This window comes from Mustelus asterias, unplaced genomic scaffold, assembly GCF_964213995.1.
Source record: "Mustelus asterias unplaced genomic scaffold, sMusAst1.hap1.1 HAP1_SCAFFOLD_208, whole genome shotgun sequence".
Classification (NCBI taxonomy): domain Eukaryota; kingdom Metazoa; phylum Chordata; class Chondrichthyes; order Carcharhiniformes; family Triakidae; genus Mustelus; species Mustelus asterias.
In genome coordinates, this window is record NW_027590196.1 from 427,477 (window position 1) to 452,900 (window position 25,424).

At 45.7% G+C, this 25,424-nt stretch overlaps 1 protein-coding gene across 1 annotated transcript in view; it reads left to right on the forward strand.

Annotated features, from left to right (window-relative positions):
• Positions 1 to 25,424, forward strand: part of sh3pxd2aa (SH3 and PX domains 2Aa) — a 622,535-nt gene that overhangs the window by 299,153 nt on the left and 297,958 nt on the right. The window contains exon 6 of the mRNA XM_078203748.1: positions 10,013 to 10,041. Coding sequence (XP_078059874.1) covers positions 10,013 to 10,041 — 29 coding nt within the window. The remainder of the gene's footprint in view (positions 1 to 10,012; positions 10,042 to 25,424) is intronic.

The following is a 25,424-nucleotide window of genomic DNA, read 5'->3' on the forward strand; positions in this document are numbered from 1 at the left end:
ATATTTTCTATTTAATAGATGGTTTAATGCATTCTGGTCATAGAAGACATAGTAGCGGTGGACGGGTGCTTTTCACAGTGGTTCGCACTGCTGCCTCACAGCACCAGGGACCCAGATTTGACTCCTGGCATGGGTTGCTGTCTGTGTGGAGTCTCCACGTTATCCCCGTGTCTGTGTGGGTTTCCTCTGTGTGCCTCCTACAGTCCGAATGATGTGCTAGTTAGGCGCATTGGCCATGCTAAATTCTCTTTCAGTGTATCCGAACAGGTGCCGGAGTGTGGCGACTTGGAGATTTTCACAGTAACTTCATTGCAATGTTAATGTAAGCCTCCTTGTGGCACTAATAAATAAAAAAATTAACTTTTCAGAATCGAGATCTGAAACTAGGGGTGTTCCACAGGGATCAATAGAACCATAGAAAATTACAGCTCAGAAACAGGCCTTTTGGCCCTTCTTGTATGTGCCGAACCATTTTATGCCTAGTCCCACTGACCTGCACTTGGACCATATCCCTCCACACCCCTCTCATCCATGAACCCGTCCAAGTTTTTCTTAAATGTTAAAAGTGACCCCGCATTTACCACTTTGTCCGGCAGCTCATTCCACACTCCCACCACTCTCTGCGTGAAGAAGCCCCCCCTAATATTCCCTTTAAACTTTTCTCCTTTCACCCTTAACCCATGCCCTCTGGTTTTTCTCTCCCCTAGCCTCAGCGGAAAAAGCCTGCTTGCATTCACTCTATCTATACCCATCAAAATCTTATACACCTCTATCAAATCTCCCCTCAATCTTCTACGCTCCAGGGAATAAAGTCCCAACCTATTCAATCTCTCTTTGTAACTCAGCTTCTCAAGTCCCGGCAACATCCTTGTGAACCTTCTCTGCACTCTTTCAATCTTATTTACATCCTTCCTGTAACTAGGTGACCAAAACTGTACACAATACTCCAAATTCGGCCTCACCAATGCCTTATATAACCTTGTAAGAAGTTTAACAACACCAGGTTAAAGTCCAACAGGTTTATTTGGTAGCAAAAGCCACACAAGCTTTCGGAGCTCTTAGCCCCTTCTTCAGGTGAGTGGGAATTCTGTTCACAAACAGAGCTTATAAAGACACAGACTCAATTTACATGAATAATGGTTGGAATGCGAATACTTACAACTAATCAAGTCTTTAAGAAACGAAACAATGAACAATTTCTTAAAGACTTGATTAGTTGTAAGTATTCGCATTCCAACCATTATTCATGTAAATTGAGTCTGTGTCTTTATAAGCTCTGTTTGTGAACAGAATTCCCACTCACCTGAAGAAGGGGCTAAGAGCTCCGAAAGTTTGCGTGGCTTTTGCTACCAAATAAATCTGTTGGACTTTAACCTGGTGTTGTTAAACTTCTTACTGTGTTTACCCCAGTCCAACGCCGGCATCTCCACATCATTATATAACCTTACCATAACACTCCAACTTTTATACTCGATACTCCGATTTATAAAGGCCAATGTACCAAAGGCACTCTTTACGACCCTATCCACCTGTGACGTCACTTTTAGGGAACTCTGTACCTGTATTCCCAGATCCCTCTGTTCAACTGCACTCTTCAGAGTCTTACCATTTACCCTGCCCCTCTGGACCTTCTTGTATCTCTCCCCTCTCAAACCTGTGCCCCCTAGTTTTAGATTCCCCTACCTTTGGGAAAAAATGTTGACTAACTACCTCACCTGTGCCCCTCATTATACTATAGACTCTATAAGATCACCCCTAAGCCTCCTTCACTCCAGGGAAAAAAGTCCAAGTCAATCCAGCCTCTCCATATAATTCATATAAGTCCCAGTAGCATCCTAGACATGTAATAAAAGCAACATGGAATGATAATTTAAGATCCCACACAGTGCAGAAGGAGGCCATTCAGCCCATCAAATCTGCATCGATGCTCTGACAGAACATCTTACTCTTGCTTGCCTCCCGCCCTATCCCTGTAACACCCCACATTTACTCTGCTAATCCCCCTAACCTAACATCTTTGTACACTAAGGGACAATGTAGCATGCCAATCTACCAAACCTGCGCAGCTTTGTACTATGGGAAGAAACCTAAGCACCTGGAGGAATTGCATGCAGACATCTTATGAGAAAGTGTAAATTACACGGGACAGAATATCATCCAGATACCAATATTTCCAAAACCATTCTGCAGAAAATGCTCTAAACTGAAAGTCTTTCAAAAGACCTGAATCAATAAACTAATTTGTCAGGGGAGTGGGAAAAGGAGTTGTAGTCCGGAAGTCAGTGTTGAGGGTGGTGAGATATTGGGGAAGGTATCAAAGTCAAGGGTGGGTACCGGTAGACAGGAAGATGGGTTGAAGTGTGTCTACTTCAATGCAAGGAGCATCCGGAACAAGGTGGATGAACTTGGGGCGTGGATTGCTACTTGGGACTACGATGTTGTGGCCATTACGGAGACGTGGGTAGAACAAGGACAGGAATGGTTGTTGGACGTTCCGGGGTATAGATGTTTCAGTAAGTGTAGGGAAGCTGGTAAAAGAGGTGGAGGAGTAGCATTGTTAATCAAGGATAGTTTAACGGCTGCGGAAAAGCACTTTGAGGGGGATATGCACACTGAGGTAATATGGGCTGCAGTTAGAAACAGGAAAGGAGCGGTCACGTTGTTAGGAGTTTACTATAGGCCCCCAAATAGTAATAGAGATGTGGAGGAAGAAATTGCTAAGCAGATTATGGATACGTGTGGGGGTCACAGGGTAGTTGTCATGGGGGACTTTAACTTTCCAAATATTGATTGGAACCTTTGTAGGTCAAATAGTTTGGATGGGGCACTTTTTGTGCAGTGTGTGCAGGAGGGTTTCCTGACACAATATGTGGATAGGCTGACAAGGGGTGAGGCCACATTGGATTTGGTACTGGGAAATGAACCGGGCCAAGTGTTAGATTTGGTTGTGGGAGAGAACTTTGGAGATAGTGACCACAATTCGGTGTCTTTTGTTATTGCAATGGAGAGGGATAGGGCCGGACGGCAGGGCAAGGCTTACAATTGGGGGAGAGGTAATTATGATGCGATTAGGCAAGAATTAGGGGGCATAAGATGGGAACAGAAACTGTCAGGGAAAGGCAATGATGAAAAGTGGAACTTTTTCAAGGAACAAATACTGGGTGTCCTTGATAGGTATGTCCCTGTCAGGCAGGGAGGAAATGGCCGAGTGAGGGAACCGTGGTTCACAAAAGAGGTGGAATGTCATGTGAAAAGGAAGAGGGAAGCTTATGTAGGGATGAGGAAACAAGGTTCAGATGGCTCGATTGAGGGTTACAAGTTAGCAAGGAATGAGCTGAAAAAGGGGCTGAGGAGAGCTAGGAGGGGACATGAGAAGTTCTTGGCGGGTCGGATCAAGGAAAACCCCAAGGCTTTTTACTCTTATGTGAGGAATAAAAGAATGACCAGGGTGAGGTTAGGGCCGGTCAAGGACAGTGGTGGGAACTTGTGTATGGAATCAGTAGAGATAGGCGAGGTGATGAATGAATACTTTTCTTCAGTGTTCACCAAGGAGAGGGGCCATGTTTTTCAGGAAGAGAAGGTGTTACAGGCTAATAGGCTGGAGGAAATAGATGTTCGGAGGGAGGATGTATTGGCAGTTTTGAATAAACTGAAGGTCGATAAGTCCCCTGGGCCTGATGAAATGTATCCTAGGATTCTTTGGGAGGCGAGGGATGAGATTGCAGAGCCTTTGGCTTTGATCTTTGGGTCCTCACTGTCCACGGGGATGGTGCCAGAGGACTGGAGAGTGGCAAATGTTGTTCCTCTGTTTAAGAAAGGGAATAGAAATGACCCTGGTAATTATAGACCGGTTAGTCTTACTTCGGTGGTTGGTAAATTGATGGAAAAGGTCCTTAGGGATGGGATTTACGACCATTTAGAAAGATGCGGATTAATCCGGGATAGTCAGCACGGATTTGTGAAGGGCAAATCGTGCCTCACAAATTTGATAGAATTTTTTGAGGAGGTAACTAGGTGTGTTGATGAAGGTAGGGCGGTTGATGTCATATACATGGATTTTAGTAAGGCGTTTGATAAGGTCCCCCATGGTCGGCTTATGATGAAAGTAAGGAGGTGTGGGATAGAGGGAAAGTTGGCCGATTGGATAGGTAACTGGCTATCTGATCGAAGACAGAGGGTGGTGGTGGATGGAAAATTTTCGGACTGGAGGCAGGTTGCTAGCGGAGTGCCGCAGGGATCGGTGCTTGGTCCTCTGCTCTTTGTGATTTTTATTAATGACTTAGAGGAGGGGGCTGAAGGGTGGATCAGTAAATTTGCTGATGACACCAAGATTGGTGGAGTAGTGGATGAGGTGGAGGGCTGTTGTAGGCTGCAAAGAGACATAGATAGGATGCAAAGCTGGGCTGAAAAATGGCAAATGGAGTTTAACCCTGATAAATGTGAGGTGATTCATTTTGGTAGGACAAATTTAAATGTGGATTACAGGGTCAAAGGTAGGGTTCTGAAGACTGTGGAGGAACAGAGAGATCTTGGGGTCCATATCCACAGATCTCTAAAGGTTGCCACTCAAGTGGATAGAGCTGTGAAGAAGGCATATAGTGTGTTAGCTTTTATTAACAGGGGGTTGGAGTTTAAGAGCCGTGGGGTTATGCTGCAACTGTACAGGACCTTGGTGAGACCGCATTTGGAATATTGCGTGCAGTTCTGGTCACCTCACTATAAGAAGGATGTGGAAGCGCTGGAAAGAGTGCAGAGGAGATTTACCAGGATGCTGCGTAGTTTGGAGTGTCGGTCTTATGAGGAGGGGTTGAGGGAGCTGGGGCTGTTCTCTCTGGAGCGGAGGAGATTGAGGGGAGACTTAATAGAGGTTTATAAGATGATGAAGGGGATAGATCAAAGTGAACGTTCAAAGACTATTTCCTCGGGTGGATGGAGCTATTACAAGGGGGCATAAGTATAGGGTTCATGGTGGGAGATATAGGAAGGATATCAGAGGTAGGTTCTTCACGCAGAGAGTGGTTGGGGTGTGGAATGGACTGCCTGCAGTGATGGTGGAGTCAGACACTTTCGGAACATTTAAGCGGTTTTTGGATAGGCACATGGAGCATACCAGGATGATAGGGAGTGGGATAGCTTGATCTTGGTTTCAGATGAAGGTCGGCACAACATCGTGGGCCGAAGGGCCTGTTCTGTGCTGTACTGTTCTATGTTCTATGTTCTATAATATGCAGAATGGCTTCCCTCCACATTGTACTTTTTTCTAGTTTCACTGCTCCAGAGACTACAATTGTGCTGTGGTACAGAGAGATCTTGCTGTCCTTGTATGTGAATCATTAAAAGTCAGCATGCAGGTATAGCATGGTTGACGAGGGAAGGGCCGTGGATGTCGTCTATATGGATTTTAGTAAAGCATTTGACAAAGTCCCTCATGGTAGGTTGGTGCAATAGGTTGGATCTCATGGGATAAAGAGGGAGGTGGCTAGATGGGTGGAGAACTGGCTTGGTCACAGAAGACAGAGGGTGGTAGTGGAAGGGTCTTTTTCCGGCTGGATGCCTGTGACTAGTGGTTTTCCGCAGGGCTCTGTATTGGGACCTCTGCTGTTTGTGATTTATATAAACGATCTGGAAGAAGGTGTAACTGGGGTGATCAGTAAGTTTGCGGACGACAGGAAAATGGCTGGACTTGCAGATAGTGAGGAGCATTGTCAGAGGCTACAGAAGGATATAGATAGGCTGGAAATTTGGGCAAAGAAATGGCAGATGGAGTTCAATCCAGATAAATGCGAAGTGATGCATTTTGGTAGAACTAACGTAGGGGGGAGCTATACGATAAATGGCACAACCGTAAAGGGTGTAGATACGCAGAGGGACCTGGGTGTGCAAGCCCACAGATCCTTGAAGGTGACGTCACAGGTGGAGAAGATAGTGAAGAAGGCGTATGGCATGCTTGCCTTTATAGGACGGGGCATAGAGTATAAAAGTTTGGGTCTGATGTTGCAGTTGTATAGAACGTTGGTTCGGCCGCATTTGGAATACTGCGCCCAGTTCTGGTCGCCACACTACCAGAAGTACGGGGAGGCTTTAGAGAGAGTGCAGAGGAGATTTACCAGGATGTTGCCTGGTATGGAAGGGCTTAGTTATGAGGAGAGATTGGGTAAACTGGGAGTTCTCACTGGAAAGATGGAGGATGAGGGGTGACCTAATAGAGGTGTATAAAATTATGAAAGGCATAGATAGGGTGAACGGTGGGAAGCTTTTTCTCAGGTCGGTGGTGACGTTCACGAGGGGTCGTAGGTTCAAGGTGAGGGGGGGGAGAGGTTTAACACTGATATCAGAAGGACGTATTTTACACAGAGGATGGTGGGGGCCTGGAATGCACTGCCGGGCAAGGTGGTGGAGGCGGACACACTGGGAACGTTTAAGACTTATCTAGATAGCCACATGAACGGAGTGGGAATGGAGGGATACAAAAGAATGGTCTAGTCTGGACCAGGGAGCGGCACGGGCTTGGAGGGCCGAAGGGCCTGTTCCTGTGCTGTATTGTTCTTTGTTCTTTGTAGCAAGTAACTAAGAAGGCAAATGGAATGTTAGTCTTTATTGCAACGGTGAATGGTGTATAAAAGTGCTTCACTGGATTGATTCCAAGGCTGAAGAGTTTGTCTTATTATGAAAGGTTGATTAGGTTGGACTCATCGTCCTTGGCATTTAGAATGAGTGGTGATTTTACTGCAACACAAGAGTCTGAGATGCTGAGAGGATGTTTCCTGCTGTGAGGGAATCTAGAACCAGGAGACAGTTTCTAAATATGGGATTTCCCATTTAAGACAGAGATGAGGGGGAAATTATTCTCTGAGACTCAGTTCGTGTTTGGAATCCTCTTCCCCAAAGGGCAGTGGATGCTGGGGTCATTGAATATATTCAAGGCTAATTTGACAGATTTTTGATTGACAAGGGAGTGAAGGATTACGGGGACAAGCTGGAAAGTGGATTTAAGGCTGTAATCATAGAGTCATAGAGGTTTACAGCATGGAAACAGACCCTTCGGCCCAACTTGTCCATGCCACCCTTTTTTTTTAAACCCCTAAGCTAATCCCAATTGTCCGCATTTGGCCCATATCCCTCTATATCCATCGTACCCATGTAACTATCTAAATGCTTTTTAAAAGACAAAATTGTACCCGCCTCTACTACTACCTCTGGCAGCTTATTCCAGACACTCACCACCCTCTGTGTGAAACATTTGCCCCTCTGGACACTTTTGTATCTCTCCCCTCTCACCTTAAACCTATGCCCTCTAGTTTTAGACTCCCCTATCTCTGGGAAAATTTATTGACTGTCTAGCTGAACTGTGCCCCTCATTATTTTATAGACCTCTATATGATTACCTCTCAGCGTCCTACGCTCCAGAGAAAAAAGTCCCAGTCTATCCAGCCTCTCCTTATAACTCAAACCATCAAGTCCCGATAAATCTTTTCTGCATTCTTTCTAGTTTAATAATATCCTTTCTATAATAGTGTAACCAGAACTGTATTCCAAGTGTGGTCTCACCAATGTCTTGTACAACTTCAACAAGACATCCCAACTCTTGTATTCATTGTTCTGACCAATGAAACCAAGCATGCTGAATGCCTTCTTCACCCCTCTGTCCACCTGTGACTCCACTTTCAAGGAGCTATGAACATGTACTCCTAGATCTCTTTGTTCTGTAACTCTCCCCAACGCCCTACCATTAACTGAGTAAGTCCTGCCCTTGTTCAATCTACCCAAATGCATTACCTCGCATATGGTGTCTTGGCGTTTATTGGTAGGGGGATTGAATTTAGGAGTCGTAGCGTTATGTTGCAACTGTACACAACTCTGGTGCGGCCGCACTTGGAGTACTGTGTGCAGTTCTGGTCCCCACATTACAGGAAGGATGTGGAGGCTTTGGAGAGGGTGCAGAGGAGGTTTACCAGGATGTTGCCTGGTATGGAGGGGAGATCCTATGAGGAGAGGCTGAGGGATTTGGGATTGTTTTCGCTGGAAAGGCGGCGGCTAAGAGGGGATCTTATTGAAACATATAAGATGATTAGAGGTTTAGATAGGGTGGATAGTGATAGCCTTTTTCCTCTGATGGAGAAATCCAGCACGAGGGGGCATGGCTTTAAATTGAGGGGGGGTAGTTATAGAACCGATGTCAGGGGTAGGTTCTTTACCCAGAGGGTGGTGAGGGATTGGAATGCCCTGCCAGCATCAGTAGTAAATGCGCCTAGTTTGGGGGCGTTTAAGAGATCCGTAGATAGGTTCATGGACGAAAAGAAATTGGTTTAGGTTGGAGGGTCACAGTTTTTTTTTTTTTTTTTTAACTGGTCGGTGCAACATCGTGGGCCGAAGGGCCTGTTCTGCGCTGTAATGTTCTATGTTCTATGTTCTATTTATCTAAATTAAACTCCATCTGCCATTTGTCAGCTCACTGGTCCAAATGATCAAGATCAGTCATGATTTTATTGAATGACAGTGCAGTCTCAAGGGACTGAATGGTAGGTTCCTGCACCTATTTCTTAATTATGTTCTTACACCGGTATAGAGTAAAGTAAAGTTTATTTATTAGTCACAAGGAGGCTTACATTAACATTGCAATGAAGGTACTGTGAAAATTCCCTAGTCGACACACTTTGGTGCCTGTTCGGGTACACTGAGGGAGAATTTAGCATGGCCAATGCTCCTAACCAACACGTCTTTCAGATTGTGGGAGGAAACTGGAGCACCTGGAGGAAATCCACACAGACACGGGGAGAACGTGCAGACTCCACACAGACAGTGACCCAAGCCAGGAATTGAACCTGGGTCCCTGGCGCTGTAAGGCAGCAGTGCTAACCACTGTATCACCATGCTGCATAGTGGCTCTCACTAGATCTTGCTGCTCCAGTGCCATGCGTGTGTTTGAAACATATTTGGATGATCCTACTTTTTAACAATCAATTTTTATTCGTAAATTGTTGCTTATTAAATGAGAGACAAGGTGACTTTTTTTAAACAACCGACCTAAAGGGAAGTGAGGAACTGGAGTGTAAGTGGCAAGTCCTATTCAGCAACCCGGGACACAACAGGAGAGTGGTGTTCTGTGAGGAGACTTGTGCCTCAATCTAATGATTGTTGTTGAATGTCTGAGTATTCATGTTGATATTTCGACACTGAATAAAACCCTGTCTCTATAGTGTACCAAATACTGGGAACAGAGAGCTGCTTTCTGACTGAAGTAAGCAGATAATCGGAGGTCAGTGCTACAACACGACTTTAGCTTTGGGGCACGATATTCTGGAACCAGGCAGTTTTGGGATCTGGTACAATGAGACCCATTCTTATCAATAGTTGCACAGTCATGTTCAAGTGCATCACAATTAACCAATTTATAGAGAGAATACTGCAGATAGTTTCAAGATATGTTCTATTATTTAGAATTTGAATTGATGTCCTGAGTATTTTCTCTGAACTTTCAGATGCATTTATTTCAATGCATGTTGCGAGGGAGAGCTAGGTATTTTGTTGCCATTTCAGGCAGAGGAATTCATCTCGGAATGATGCTATCCACTGTCTGGAATATGAAACCAAATTCCAGGCTGGGGTCTGCTGTAGCACAAATTAAACATTCTTTAATTTGTCTCAAAGGCTGTGAGTTTTTAACACTGACTTTTACACTGAACATTTCATTTTGAATCGCACAAAATATTTATGAGTAATTTGTTGGAGGAATTAGATATTTAATGAATATAGAAACCACAAACCCCTTTCAGTAGTAGATGGTATGATCTCAAATCAAATCATGTGATTCAGCAATCCCTGTTGGAGCAGTCGAGCTATTTTTCCTCTTGCTGACTGGTTCTGAATGTGCTGCAGTCAGACGTCCCTCAGTCTTGCCCTGTTCCTGAATTATGAATAATGAGAGAAAGTGGGGGGAGCTGCAGGTACGCACTCGGGTCTCACCTTCAGATACACCACTAATCATGTCTCTGTGCTGCTGTTTGTTTTACAGAGAATGTGGAGGGATAAGGAAGAAATCAGGTAAGCATTGTTTTTCTAATTATAATTTCATACGCTGCGCACATATTGCCATATACATCTTACATATTGCCATTATGAAGTAATGATGTTCAAGATGAATGTTCAAAGGAAACAGCCAGTAATGGGCACAGAAAGGATGTGTGCCAGTCAGAGGCTGACCTCAAACAGGTGGCGGCACCAGCAGGTGATTGCAATCAGATTTAAGGCACATACAAAGCTGGCCAAGTTATCTTCCCACTTAGATGATTGTGGATGTGTTTATGAACCTAAAACTAATTGAAATATAAACTTCATAAATGTACCTTTTCCGAAACCTGCAAAGTGAAGCCTAGAGGCAATCTCTCTCCCAGAGCTTTATGACAGCTGTGCAGTCGAATCAAGTTGCCAGCTACCTTATTCTTTCACATTGTCCAGAACTGATCATAGTGACTGTTGCATCATTATAGCTGCTCCAGAAGCGTACAGCTCCTTCGGAAGCTTGTTGCTAAGATTGAACTGATGAAGGTTGGTTGGGATTGCACAGTATTTCTTTTTGCCTATGTTAAGAAGCACAATCTGTGAAAGCTACTGATGACATTTATCATTGAGATTTAGGAAAGCCAGCATTGAAATTCTGTATAACTCTGCGACACTGAGTACAGTGTGAAGAGTTTCCAGCACATCCTTTCTTGGATGAACACTTTGTCATTTGCACAATTTGAATCCTAACAGACCGGCTGAGAGTTTGAAAGCTTGTGGGTTATAAAGTGTGCAAGTGTAATTCTTTCTGTGTTCATTGCCTATAGCTAATGCCCCTATTGTTTTTTTAAATTCATTATGCAATTTGGGCATTGCTGGCGAGGCCAGCATTTATCGCCCATCACTAATCGGTGCCATTATCTGGTTGTTACTATACTGTCCACACCTGGAGGATCTTCAAATCCAACCCAGAGCAGTTTCAACAGCTTCTGAAAGAGGATAACTAAGTGGAGCCCTTTTAAACTGGCAAGTGAAATCAGAAGTGCTCAATAAAGGACTGATAAAACTGATAAGCTGACACAATTCTTACAGGGCATGACAAGGAGCTATAGGTATGATGTTTTCCCAGGCTGGTGAGTCTAGAACCAGAGGACACAGTCTAGAAATAAGAGGCAGTTCATTTAGGACTGAGATGAAGAGGAATTTCTTTAAACTTCTCTACCCCAGGAGGCTGCAGAAGGTCAATCATTGAGCATATTCAAGACAGAAATCGATAAATTTCTGGATATTAATGACATTAAGAGAAAGGGAATAGCGTGGGAAAGTGAAGTTAAGGAAATGATCAACAATGATCTCATTGAATGGCGGGAACAGGCTTGAAAGGGTAAATGGCCGACTCCTATGTTTCTATGAAGGCAGATGTATTCAGAGGGGTAAAGATTCAGAGTATAGATAGACTAATTATTGATATAATGGGTTTGATGGATTTAACCTCCCGTAAACATTTCCAAGGTATTGAAATTTTTCACCATACTGAACATTTTGCCTGGAAATGATCACGTTGACAAAAAAAGAATAATCTTTGTGAGGCCTTAATGATCAAAGCATGCAAGAAGACTGCTGTGAATATGTGTCAGTCAGGATCAGCTGAGTTAATAATTGATACTCTACAAACAGTTCTCAATTCAACTTTAGTAGAGACAGGTGTTTTGCAATGCTTGCTTGTGGTGTGATTTTGTAGGGGATTTCATTTTTTGCTGAATTGTTGAATAAGATTATCAAAACAGATGATAAAGTACCTCTCTGTAGTTCAAATGCAGCTCAAGCAAAGAAAGGCCCCATTGCTTGGAGGGTCTGGTTGGTTAATAGGGCAGGCGTTTTTCTTTCATCTCTGGGTGGCGCCTTAAATACGCTTAGACAAAATGTTGAGCATTTTCTCTGTTGAAATCGACCGTGTAGTTTGTCTGGTGGTGTTCTTTCACCTATGAGACTTAAATCCAGTCTGATTGTTGCAGAAACTATGTGCATAAATCGGAAAACGCGATTATGCAGGTACAGCAAGAAATTAGGAAAGCTAATAGAATGTTATTATTTATTCGCGACTAATTGAATTCTAAAGTAGGTATGCTTCAATTATACACGAGTGAGACCATATCTGGAGCACTGTGTATGGTGTTGGTCACCTTATTTAAGGAATGATGTAAATACATTGGAAGCTGTTCAGAGAAGGGGAGGCACAATGGTTGATACAGCTATCTCACAGCTCCAGAAACCTTGGGTTCAATTCCAACCTTGGGGGACTGTCTGTCTGGAGTTTGCATGTTCTGTGTGGGTGGGTCTCCGGTTTCCTCCCACTGTCCAAAGCTGTGCATGTTAGATGGATTGGCCATGCTAAATTGCCCCTTAGTGTCCCAAGATGTGTTAGTTAGATGGGTTAGCCATGGTAAGTGAGCTCGATGAGCCGAATGGCCTCTTCTGCACTGTAGGGATTCTATTCTATTCTAAGGTTTACTCGACTAATACCAGCAATGCACGGGTTGTTTTATGAGGAAAGGTTGGACAAGCTAGACTGGTATCCACTGGAGTTTAGAAGTGTAAGAGGCGACCTGATTGAAACATATAAGATCCTGAGAGGTCTTGACAGGTTTGATGGGGAGAGGATGTTTCCATATGTTGTTTGTATGTTGAAATCCATTTACAGCAGAATGTCCACCCACGCAATCTGATTAAAGGCACATGGTGGATTGTATTTGGTGTTAACAGGAAGTAATACTCAAGATGAACGTTAAAAAACTGCAGATGTTGGAAATCTGATACAAAAGCAGAAAAAGCTAAGAAATTCAGCAGTTCAAGTAGCATCTGTGGAGAGAGAAGCAGAGTTAATGGCCAGAATTCTCTGGTTTTGCACACCCCGCTGCCATTGCTAGCAAGAACGGAGAATTTGACGCTCAGCGAAACCTTCATTCACTGCAGCTGGACCAGAGAGTCTCAGCCCTGGGTGAGGTCGGAGAATTCCAGCCAATTTTTCAGGTCAATGTCTTTCAGTAATGAGGATAGATTGGAGAGGTTGGGACTGTTCTGATTGTGGCTTTAACTCCACTTTCCTGCTTGCCCCCCTTAACCCTTGTAGATAAAAATCTGTCGAACTCAGGCTTGAATATATTCAATGATCAGCCTCCAATATACTCTGGGGCAGCAAATTCCAAAATTAACAGCCTCAGAGAAGAATTCTCCTTATCTCCATCTTAAATGGAAAACCCCTTATTTTTTGCAATGTGCCTCGCATGTTACACACTCTCCCACAAGGGAAAACATCCTCTCAGCATTCACCCTGTCAAGCCCCCTCAGAATCTTATGTTTCAAAAGATCATCGCTCAGTTTTCTAAACTGCAATGAATATCAACACAACCTGCTCAACCTTATTTAAAAAAACCCCTTCCTTTCAGGAATCAACTCAGTGAACCTTCTCTGAACTGCCTCCAATGCAAGTATATCACTCCTTAAATAAGAAGACCAAAACTCTGCACTGTACACTAGATGTGGCCTCACCAATGTCCTGTACAGCTGTAGTCCTTCTGTTATACTCCATCCTGAATTACCTGCTGTACTTAGGAGGTAAAAGGACAGGTGTTGAATCTCCTGTAATTGCATGGAAAGATACAATGAGAAGGGGATGGGTATTGGGAATGATTGAGGAGTGGAACAGGGTGTGATAGAGGGAAAAGTGAGGGACTTCATTTTGGGGGCAGCAGAATGTTGGACGAAGATCCACTGAATACAGGTGGAAAGTGAGGACAAGGAGAACCCTATCATGGTTTTGGAGGGTGGGGAAGGAGTGCGAGTACAAGTGCGGGAAATAGAACAGACAGGATCAAGAGCCTTATCAACAATGGTGTAATGATTGAGGGGGGGGGGGGGGGGGGGGGTGTAATCCTTGGTTGAAGGGTAAGGCAGGTGTACCAGGAGCAGTGGTATGAAAAGTTGTGTCATCAAAACAGATGTGACGGAGGTGGAGACAATGGGAGAACAGATGGAGTTCATACAGAAAACAGGATAAGAGGACATGTGGTCAAGGTAGCTATGGGCTCTGGAAATATTTATTGATAACCCAACCCAAGACTTGGAAATAGAGAGGTCAAGGGAGGGAAGAGTCAGATGAATCATGTCAAGGTGAGAAAAGGTGGAAATTGGAAGCAAGGTTGATGAAATATTCAAGTTCAGGGTGAGAACAGGAATTTTTAATAATTTGTTTATGGGATGTGGGCACTAGTGGCTAAACATTTATTGTCCATCTCCAGTTGACCGTGAGAAGATAATGCCCAACCTTTTTTATTCTTACCCAGACCCTATCCAAATAGCCCCACGTATTTACCCCTGCTTATCCCCCAACCTTACACATTCTGACTGTGGGAGGAAACCGGAGATCGCAGACAGGGGGAGACGTGCAGACTCTGCACAGTGACTCAAGGCCGGAATTGAACACAGGTCCCTGGTGCTGTGAGGCAGCAGCGCTAACCACTGTGCCCTGCGCCCCCCCACCCCTTGATTCTAATCAATGTAGAGTTTCCTCCCCATTTTCATTGACTCCAGTTTCTCTACGGTTCTTTGATGTCATCTCTCTATTAAATGCTGCATTCCTTTTTAGAACATAGAACATAGAAAAACTACAGCACAAAACAGGCCCTTCGGCCTCACAAGTTGTGCCAAACATATCCCTACCTTCTAGGCCTACCTATAACCCTCCATCCTATTAAGTCCCATGTACTCATCCAGGAGTCTCTTAAAAGACCCTATTGAGTTTGCCTCCACCACCACTGACGGCAGCCGATTCCACTTGCCCACCACCCTCTGTGTGAAAAACTTAACCCTAACATCTCCCCTGTACCTACCCCCCAGCACCTTAAACCTGTGTCCTCTCGTAGCAGACATTTACACCCTGAGAAAAAGCCTCTGAGAGTCCACCCGATCTATACCTCTATTAGGTCTCCTCTCATCCTACGTCTCTCCAAGGAGAAAAGACCGAGCTCCCTCAGCCTATCCTCATAAGGCATGCCACTCAATCCAGGCAACATCCTTGTAAATCTCCTCTGCACCCTTTCAATCTTTCCCACATCCTTCCTGTAACGAGGCGACCAGAACTGAGCACAGTACTCCAAGTGGGGTCTGACGAGGGTCTTATATAGCTGCATCATTATCCCCGGACTCCTAAACTCAATCCCTCGATTGATAAAGGCCAGCACACCATACGCCTTCTTAACCACCTCCTCCACCTGCGGGGCCGATTTTAGAGTCCTATGGACCCGGACCCCAAGGTCCTTCTGATCCTCTACAGTACTAAGAGTCTTTCCCTTTATATTGTACTCCTTCATCCCATTTGTCCTACCAAAATGGACCACGACGCATTTATCTGGGTTGAAGTCCATCTGCCACTTCTCCGCCCAGTCTTGCATCCTGTCTATGTCCCTCTGTAACTTCTGACATCCCTCCAGACTATCCACAACCCCACCAACCTTCGTGTCGTCGGCAAACTTACCAACCCATCCCTCCGCTTCCTCATCCAGGTCATTTATGAAAATGACAAACAGCAAGGGTCCCAGAACAGATCCCTGGGGCACACCACTGGCGACCGACCTCCATTTAGAAAAAGACCCATCTATATCCACTCTCTGCCTCCTTTGGGCAAGCCAGTTCTGGATCCACCGGGCAGCAGCCCCTTGGATCCCATGCCCTCTCACTTTTTCTAGAAGCCTTGCATGGGGGACCTTATCGAACACCTTGCTAAAATCCATATAAACCACATCTACCGCCTTCCCTTCGTCAATGTGTTTAGTCACATTTTCGAAGAACTCCACCAGGCTCGTAAGGCACGATCTGCCCTTGACAAAGCCATGCTGAGTATTCTTGAGCATACTAAACCTCTCGAAATGTCGTTCGGCCTCTGATATTCGGGTAAGCGTTCTCCAAGGCGGCCTTCGCGACACACGACGGCGCAGAGTCGCTGAGCAGAAACTGATAGCCAAGTTCCGCACACACGAGGACGGCCTCAACCGGGATATTGGGTTCATGTCACACTATTTGTAATCCCCACAGTTGCCTGGACCTGCAGAGTTTCACTGGCTGTCTTGTCTGGAGACAATACACATCTTTTTAGCCTGTCTTGATGCTCTCTCCACTCACGTTGTTTGTTTCTTAAAGACTTGATTAGCTGTAAGTATTCGCATTCCAACCATTATTCATGTAAATTGAGTCTGTGTCTTTATATGCCCTCTTTGTGAACAGAATTCCTACTCACCTGAAGAAGGGGCTTGGAGCTCCAAAAGCTTGTGTGGCTTTTGCTACCAAATAAACCTGTTGGACTTTAACCTGGTGTTGTTAAACTTCTTACTGTGATTACTGCATCTCTCCAGGATCTGTTTCCCTATCCGCTCCTCCACCTCCCTGTTACTATTGGGCGGCCTATAGAAAACTCCCAGCAAAGTGATCGACCCTTTCCCACTCCGAACGTCCACCCACAGTGACTCTGTAGACAATTCCTCCAAAGCATACACCTTCTCTACAGCTGTGACACTTCCCTGATCAGCAGTGCCACTCCACCCCCTCTCTTGCCTCCCTCCCTGTCCTTCCTGAAACATCTGAATCCCGGCACCTGGAGTACCCAGTCCTGTCCCTGAGACATCCAAGTCTCCGTAATGGCCACCACATCACACTTCCAGGCATCGATCCACGCTCTGAGCTCATCTCCTTTATTCACTATACTCCTGGCATTAAAGTAAACACATTTCAATCCTTCGGTCTGAGCTCTCCCCTTCTCTATCCCCCGTCCATCCTCTCTCTTGCACCGTCTATAACCCTTCTCTGTTTGCGAGCTAACTTCCTCGCTCCCAGTCACCTCGTCTCGATCCCCTCCCCCCAACCTATCTAGTTTAAACTCTCCCCAGTGGCCTTAGTCAACCTTCCCGCCAGGATATTGGCCCACCTGGGATTCAAGTGCCACCCGTTTTTTGTCTACAGGTCACACCTGCCCCTAAAGAGGTCCCAATGGTCCAGGAACCTGAATCCCTGCCCCCTGCACCAGTCCCTCAGCCACACATTCATCCTCCACCTCACTCCATTCCTGCCCTCACCTTCCCGTGGCACAGGCAGCAATCCTGAGATTACTACCTTTGCTTTCCTCCTTCTCAGCTGTCTCCCTAATTCCTTATACTCTCTTTTCATGACCCCTTCCCCCTTCCTTCCCACATCAGCGGTACCAATATGTACTGCTACCTCTGGCTTCTCTCCCTCCCCCCTCAGGATTTCCAGGAGTCGACCAGCGACATCCTGGATCCCGGCCCCAGGGAGGCACACCACCATCCGAGACTCCCGCCTGCCTCCACAAAAACGGCTGTCCGACCCCCTTACTGTCGAGTCCCCGATTAACACTGCCTTCCTCCTCTTTTCCTTAGCCCTCTAAGTTACAGAGCCAGACTCCACTCCGGAGACACGGCCACTGCTGCTTCCCCCAGGCGGGCTGTCCCCCCCAGCAGTACTCAGGCAGGAGTACTTGTTGTGGAGGGGCACATCCACCGGGGTGCTCTCAATCACCCGAGCTTTACCCTTCCTGGCCGTCACCCACTTGGCCTCCACCTGTGGCCCTGGTGTGACCACCTGATGATAGCTCCCTTGTCTATCACCTCCTCATTCTCCCTCATCAGCCTAAGATCCTCGAGCTGCTGTTCAGCTCTGTAACACGGTCCCTCAGGAACCGCAGCTCGACATACCACTCACAGATGTGGATGTCCGGGAGGCCAGGTGCCTCCAGGACCTCCCACATCCTACACTGAGAACAACACACTGGCTTCACACTCATATTTGACCCTTTTTCCCAAGGTACACAGAGAAAAGTAAATAAGAATTAAAACTCACCCCTGCTCGCCCTGTCCCCTGAAGCCCTGTGAGCCAAAGCCCTTATAGCTCATACTCTGCTTCCCACTCACTCACTCCACTGCCCGCTCTCGACGCTGCCCGCTCTATACTGCGGCCTACCTTTTATACTTCGCACGCTTAAAAAACCAATCAATTAACCAATTAAACTCAAATGCAGCATTCTTGTCCAGGGCAATTACTCACTTCATCTTTTGAGTTCAGCTCTTTGTCCATGTTTGAACCTCGGGCATAATGAGGTCTGGAGCCTCGTGACTTTGGTGGAAGCCAAACTGAACATCAGTGAGCAGGTGCTTGCTGGATAAGTGCTGCTTGTTATTCCTGTCAATGACAATTTCCATCACTTTGTTGATGAGTGAGAGTAGACTGATGGGGCAGTAATTGGCTCTGCTCTGCTTATTGTGAATGGGACGTTCCTGGGCAATTTTCCAACCTCTTGCCTAACCTAAAAGAGGCCAACCTCTTGCCTTGAGGTTTGGGATAAAGTTGATTCTGCTGCGGTGTTAATGGATTATCCATTTGTTGGATATGCGACTGCCCAGAATGAGTCATCGATGAATGTTTACCTCCAATCGTCTCTTGGAGAAAATGCCAGCACTCTGCTCTGTGTTTCGTATTCTATTCTGTCTGGCTTCCATTCTGCAAGATTAACTGTCCTCTCTCTGTTCTCCTCCCTCTTTGATATGTCGTTGATCTAAAGCTAGATGAGAATATTGAGCAAACTCTCCCCCATATTCTGGGATTGTAAACTGCCATCCTGTCTCTTCAATACTCCGGCTCACTTTGCCTGATGTTTTCCAGTTTCTGGTTTGCAATTATGTGCTTATTCACAAGATGTATAAGCATTGTTCCAAGACCTGGGCAGGACTGGAACCAATGTCCCAGGGGGAATGTTTGCTCGTGCTGTCGGGGAGGGTTTAAACTAATGTGGAAGGGGTATGGGAACCGATGCAGGAGGTCAGAGGGTAGTAAGGTGGGGACAGAAACAAAAGGCAGTAAGGGGAAAAGTGGAAGGCAGAGAAACCAAACACAAAAATCCAAAAGGTCCTCAGTACAGAGTACAGAGACTTTGGAGAACTCAGTGAATGGGTCCAGTAAGGCTCAGAGAAATAAAACGGCGAGAATGTACAAAACATGACAGGACAGATGGTCTGAGGTGTGTTTGCTTTAACGCAAGGGGCATGACAGGTAAGGCGGATGAATTTAAAGCTTAGATTACGACATGGAACTATGGTGCTGTGGCAATTACAGAGATTGTATGAAAGAAGGACAGACTGGCAGTTTACCATTCCAGGATTTAGATGTTTCAGGAGAGATAGAAAAGGTGACAAAAGAGGTGGGGGTGTTGCTTTACTGAATGGGGAGAGTGTCACAGCTAAACAGAGGGAGGACACCTTGGTGGTATCATGCAGTGAGGCCATGTGAGTAGAACTCAGGAACAGGAGCGGTGCAATCACACTGTTGGGGTTGTACTGCAGACCTCCCAACAGCCAGCGTGAAGTGGAGGAAGTGATATGTCAGCAGATTATGGGAAGATATAAAAACAACAGGGTTGTTGTGATGGGCGATTTTAACTTCCCCAACATAGACTGGGATTCCATTAGTGCCAGGGTCTTGGATGGGGCAGTTTGTTCGGTGTGTCCAAGAGTGCTTCTTGAGGCAATATGTAGATAGTCCAACTCGGGAAGGGGCTATCTTAGACCTGGTTCTGGGAAACGAGCCCGGAGAGGTGATTGATGTCTCAGCAGGGGAACCATTTTGGGAACAGTGATCACAATTCTATAAGTTTCAGGATACTTGTAGAAAAGGATAGAAGCAGTCCCAGAGTGAGAGTACTAAACCGGGGGAAGACTAACTATGTCAGTATTAGGCTGGAGCTAGGGAATGTAGACTGGGGGCGGCTGTTTGAGGATAAATCCACATCTGATATGTGGGAATCTTTTAAAAGTCTGTTGTTAACAATTCAGGACAATTATGTCCCGTAAAAATGAAGGATAAAGATGGCAAGATTCCGGAATCCTGGATGACAAGAGAGATTGTGAACTTAATGAAAAAGGAGGAATACATAAATTTCAGGAAATTGAAAATAAAGAACAAAAAACAGTACAGCACAGGAACAGGCCTTCTGGCCCACCAAGCCTGCTCCGATCACGTTGTCCTACCTAGACCAACTGCTTATATCCCTCTATTCCCTGCCTGATCATGTGCCTATTCAGATAAGTCTTCAGTGTCGCTAACACATCTGCCGCAACCATCTCACTTGGCAGTGCATTCCAGGCCCCCACAACCCTCTGTTTAAAAATCTTCCCCCGTACATCTCCACTGAACCTTCCCCCCTTAACTTGAACTTGTGCCTCCTTGTAATTGCCATTTCTGCACTGGGAAAAAGCTTCCAACTGTTCACCTTATCTGCAAATTCCCCACTTGCCTGGATAGGTGCAGCTCCAACAAAACTCAAGAAGCTTGACACCATCCAGGACAAAGCAGTCCGCTTGATTGGTACCACATCTACAAACATTCAATCCCTCTACCATCAACATAAAAAATTGTCCCTCTGGACCCTTTTGTATCTCTCCCCTTTCACCTTAAACCTATGTCCTCTAGTTTTAGACTCCCCTACCTTTGGGAAAAGATATTGACTATCTAACTGATCTATGCCCCTCATTATTTTATAGACCTCTATAAGATCACCCCTCAGCCTTCTACGCTCCAGAGTAAAAAGTCCCAGTCTATCCAATAACTCAATCCATCAAGTCCCGGTAGCATCCTAGTAAATCTTTTCTGCACTCTTTCTAGTTTAATAATATCCTTTCTATAATAGGGTGACCAGAACTGTACACAGTATTCCAAGTGTGGCCTTACCAATGTCTTGTACAACTTCAACAAGACATCCCAACTTCTGTATTCAACCTTCTGACCAATGAAACCAAGCATGCCAAATGTCTTCTTCACCACTCTGTCCACCTGTGACTCCACTTTCAAGGAGCTATGAACATGTACCCCTAGATCTCTCTGTTCTGTAACTCTCCCCAAGGCCCTACCATTAACTGAATAAGTCCTGCCCTGGTTCAATCTACCAAAATGCATTCACCTCGCATTTATCCAAATTAAACTCTATCTGCCATTCATTAGTCCACTGGCCCAATTGATCAAGATCCTGTTGCAATCCGAGATAACCTTCTTCACTGTCCACTATGCCACCAGTCTTGGTGTCATCTGCAAACTTACTAACCATGCCTCCTATATTCTCATCCAAATCATTAATATAAATGATACATAACAGTGGACCCAGCACCGATCCCTGAGGCACACCGCTGGTCACAGGCCTCCAGTTTGGAAAACAACCCTCTAAAACCACCCTCTGGCTTCTGTCATCAAGCCAATTTTGTATCCATTTAGCTACCTCACCCTGGATCCTGTGGGATTTAACCTTATGCACCAACCTACCATGCGGTACCTTGTCAAAGGCCTTGCTAAAGTCCATGTAGACAACATCAACTGCACTGCCCTCATCTACCTTCTTGGTTACCCCTTCAAAAAACTCAATCAAATTTGTGAGACATGATTTTCCACTCACAAAGCCATGCTGACTGTCCCTAATCAGTCCTTGTGTCTCTAAATACCTGTAGATCCTGTCTCTCAAAATACCTTCCAACAACTTACCCACCACTGATGTGAGGCTCGCTGGCCTGTAGTTCCCAAGCTTTTCCCTGCAGGCCTTTTTCAGGAGCAAAGTTTCAAAGCAGCTACTTCTATTGTTTATTCAGCCAAAGAGAGTGTAGGATATTGACACAAAGAAAATAGCTTACCATAGAACCATAGAAAATTACAGCTCAGAAACAGGCCTTTTGGCCCTTCTTGTCTGTGCCGAACCATTTTATGCCTAGTCCCACTGACCTGCACTTGGACCATATCCCTCCACACCCCTCTCATCCATGATCCCGTCCAAGTTTTTCTTAAATGTTAAAAGTGACCCCACATTTACCACTTTATCCGGCAGCTCATTCCACACTCCCACCACTCTCTGCGTGAAGAAGCCCCCCCTAATATTCCCTTTAAACTTTTCTCCTTTCACCCTTAACCCATGCCCTCTGGTCTTTTTCTCCCCTAGCCTCAGCGGAAAAAGCCTGCTTGCATTCACTCTATACCCATCAAAATCTTATACACCTCTATCAAGTCTCCCCTCAATCTTCTACGCTCCAGGGAATAAAGTCCCAACCTATTCAATCTCTCTCTGTAACTCAGCTTCTCAAGTCCCGGCAACATCCTTGTGAACCTTCTCTGCACTCTTTCAACCTTATTTACATCCTTCCTGTAACTAGGTGACCAAAACTGTACACAATACTCCAAATTCGGCCTCACCAATGCCTTATATAACCTTACCATAACACTCCAACTTTTATACTCGATACTCCGATTTATAAAGGCCAATGTACCAAAGGCACTCTTTACGACCCTATCCACCTGTGACGTCACTTTTAGGGAATTCTGTACCTGTATTCCCAGATCCCACTGTTCAACTGCACTCTTCAGAGTCCTACCATTTACCCTGTACGTTCTACTTTGATTTGTCCTTCCAAAGTGCAATATCTCTCACTTGTCTGCGTTAAATTCCATTTGCCATTTTTCAGCCCATTTTTCTAGTTGGTCCAAATCCCTCTGCAAGCTTTGAAAACCTTCCTCACTGTCCACTACACCTCCAATCTTTGTATCATCAGCAAACTTGCTGATCCAATTAACCACATTATCATCCAGATCATTGATATAGATGACAAACAACAATGGACCCAACACCGATCCCTGCGGCACACCACTAGTCACAGGCCTCCACTCAGAGAAGCAATCCTCCACAACCACTCTCTGGCTTCTTCCATTGAGCCAGTGTCTTATCCAATTTACTACCTCCCCATGTATACCCAGCGACTGAACCTTCCTAACTAACCTCCCATGAGGGACCTTGTCAAAGGCCTTGCTGAAATCCAGGTAGACAACATCCACCGCCTTCCCTTCATCCACTTTCCTGGTAACCTCCTCGAAAAACTCTAACAGATTGGTCAAACATGACCTACCACGCACAAAGCCATGTTGACTCTCCCCTAATAAGTCCCTGTCTATCCAAATATTTGTAGATCCTATCCCTTATCACACCTTCCAATAATTTGCCCACCACCGACGTCAAACTTACTGGCCTATAATTTCCCGGATTTCTTTTGGAACCTTTTTTAAACAACGGAGCAACATGAGCCACCCTCCAATCATCCGGCACCTCCCCCGTGAATACTGACATTTTAAATATGTCTGCCAGGGCCCCTGCAAGTTCAACACTAGCTTCCCTCAAGGTCCGTGGGAATACCCTGTCCGGTCCTGGGGGTTTATCCACTCTGATTTGCAAACCCACCAATGGTTTTCTCACACCGCTCGGGCTTGCACCAAAACAAATGTCCCCCATCTCCAGCTTTACCAGAAGCACCAATGACACAATATAAAGTTTATTTCTGGGACTTGAGACTTAGCTGTATGATTGCAGGAACGAATTAACAATTCTTTAACCCCAGAATTAAAAATAATCATAAAACCATTTGTTCTGAGGGGGTTTTCCTCACTAAATTTGAAATCCTGTACGGCTACATCTACAAACCTTCCATAATTATACCAAGGAGTCTTTCTCATCAAAAAAGAGACAAGATATGCATCAAAAAGAGCGAGTACGGAATGCTCTTTCTGCATTCTAGCCTCTCCGATTAAGATTAAGCCACATGCTGTAATAAGTCCGCGGAGGCAGAAGTCCCTTCATCAAAATCCCTTTATTTACAAGGCTGACAGCAGCATACAGAGAGCTTTCAATTAGCAGTCCACACTCGGAGTGTCAGAGGAACTGACACTCCTGGTTAATAGAACATTAGAACATTACAGCGCAGAACAGGCCCTTCGGCCCACGATGTTGCACCGACCAGTTAAAAAAAAAACTGTGACCCTCCAACCTAAACCAATTTCTTTTCGTCCATGAACCTATCTACGGATCTCTTAAACGCCCCCAAACTAGGCGCATTTACAACTGATGCTGGCAGGGCATTCCAATCCCTCACCACCCTCTGGGTAAAGAACCTACCCCTGACATCGGTTCTATAACTACCCCCCCTCAATTTAAAGCCATGCCCCCTCGTGCTGGATTTCTCCATCAGAGGAAAAAGGCTATCACTATCCACCCTATCTAAACCTCTAATCATCTTATATGTTTCAATAAGATCCCCCCTTAGCCGCCGCCTTTCCAGCGAAAACAATCCCAAATCCCTCAGCCTCTCCTCATAGGATCTCCCCTCCATACCAGGCAACATCCTGGTAAACCTCCTCTGCACCCTCTCCAAAGCCTCCACATCCTTCCTGTAATGTGGGGACCAGAACTGCACACAGTACTCCAAGTGCGGCCGCACCAGAGTTGTGTACAGTTGCAACATAACGCTACGACTCCTAAATTCAATCCCCCTACCAATAAACGCCAAGACACCATATGCCTTCTTAACAACCTTATCTACTTGATTCCCAACTTTCAGGGATCTATGCACACATACACCTAGATCCCTCTGCTCCTCCACACTATTCAAAGTCCTCCCGTTAGTACAAAGCAAGAGGCTCCCTGATTGGCCCATCAATTTGGCCCTTAATCAGGGAGTTCATATTCTAACAGGCCCATCTCAATTGTCTGATTAAAGTCGTTACGGTCCTCCCCCTACAAAGTCCGGTGAATCCCCTTGACCCGATCACCTCATGGACCTTTTCCTCCGCTTCTGTGCTGGGTCCGGATCCTCCAATTCGGCTTCTGACATTGGAGGGGTGTATCGGCTTGGCACCTGTCTCTTCCACAGTGAACATCAGAGGGCTGGTTTGCCCTCTTCCTCTGGCGGTGGGGGAACAGCCGCTGCTTTGTCCGCCCTGTCCATTTCGGACTCCGGGGTTCCTACCAGGGGAGCTGGAGCGACGGAGCTGGCCCATCGGGGAGGACTATCCTTGACCCTAGGCCTGCTGGGCCGAATTGGCAAGAGAACGGGTGGCGAATTCGAGGCCCGCACCTGGTCCAGGTGTTTTCTTAAGACGGGCCTCGCCCATGTGTACCTGGTAGCATATCAGTCCCGTCCTGGACCCGACCGTTCCAGCTATCCATGTGGGCCCATTTGAGAAAATTCTTACCCAGACTTTCTCGCCAGCGTTCAAGTGCCTGTCTTGGCGAGTGTTGTTGTGGCCCCTGCATTGGCGCTCTTGGTGTTTTTCCACCTTCCCCACTCAGGTTTGGGAATAGCTGGCTTAGCCTGGTGTGGAGTCGTCTCCCATGAGTAGTTCCGCCGGTGTTATTCCCGTGGTGGCGTGTGGGGGTTGTCCTATAATCAAATAGCCAGCGGCAGAGTTTGGTGTCTATTAACGCCACTGGCTGATCCTTTAACACGGCTTTTAAAGTCTGGACACCTCTCTCCACCAGCCCATTTGATGGTGGGTGGTAAGGTGCTGTC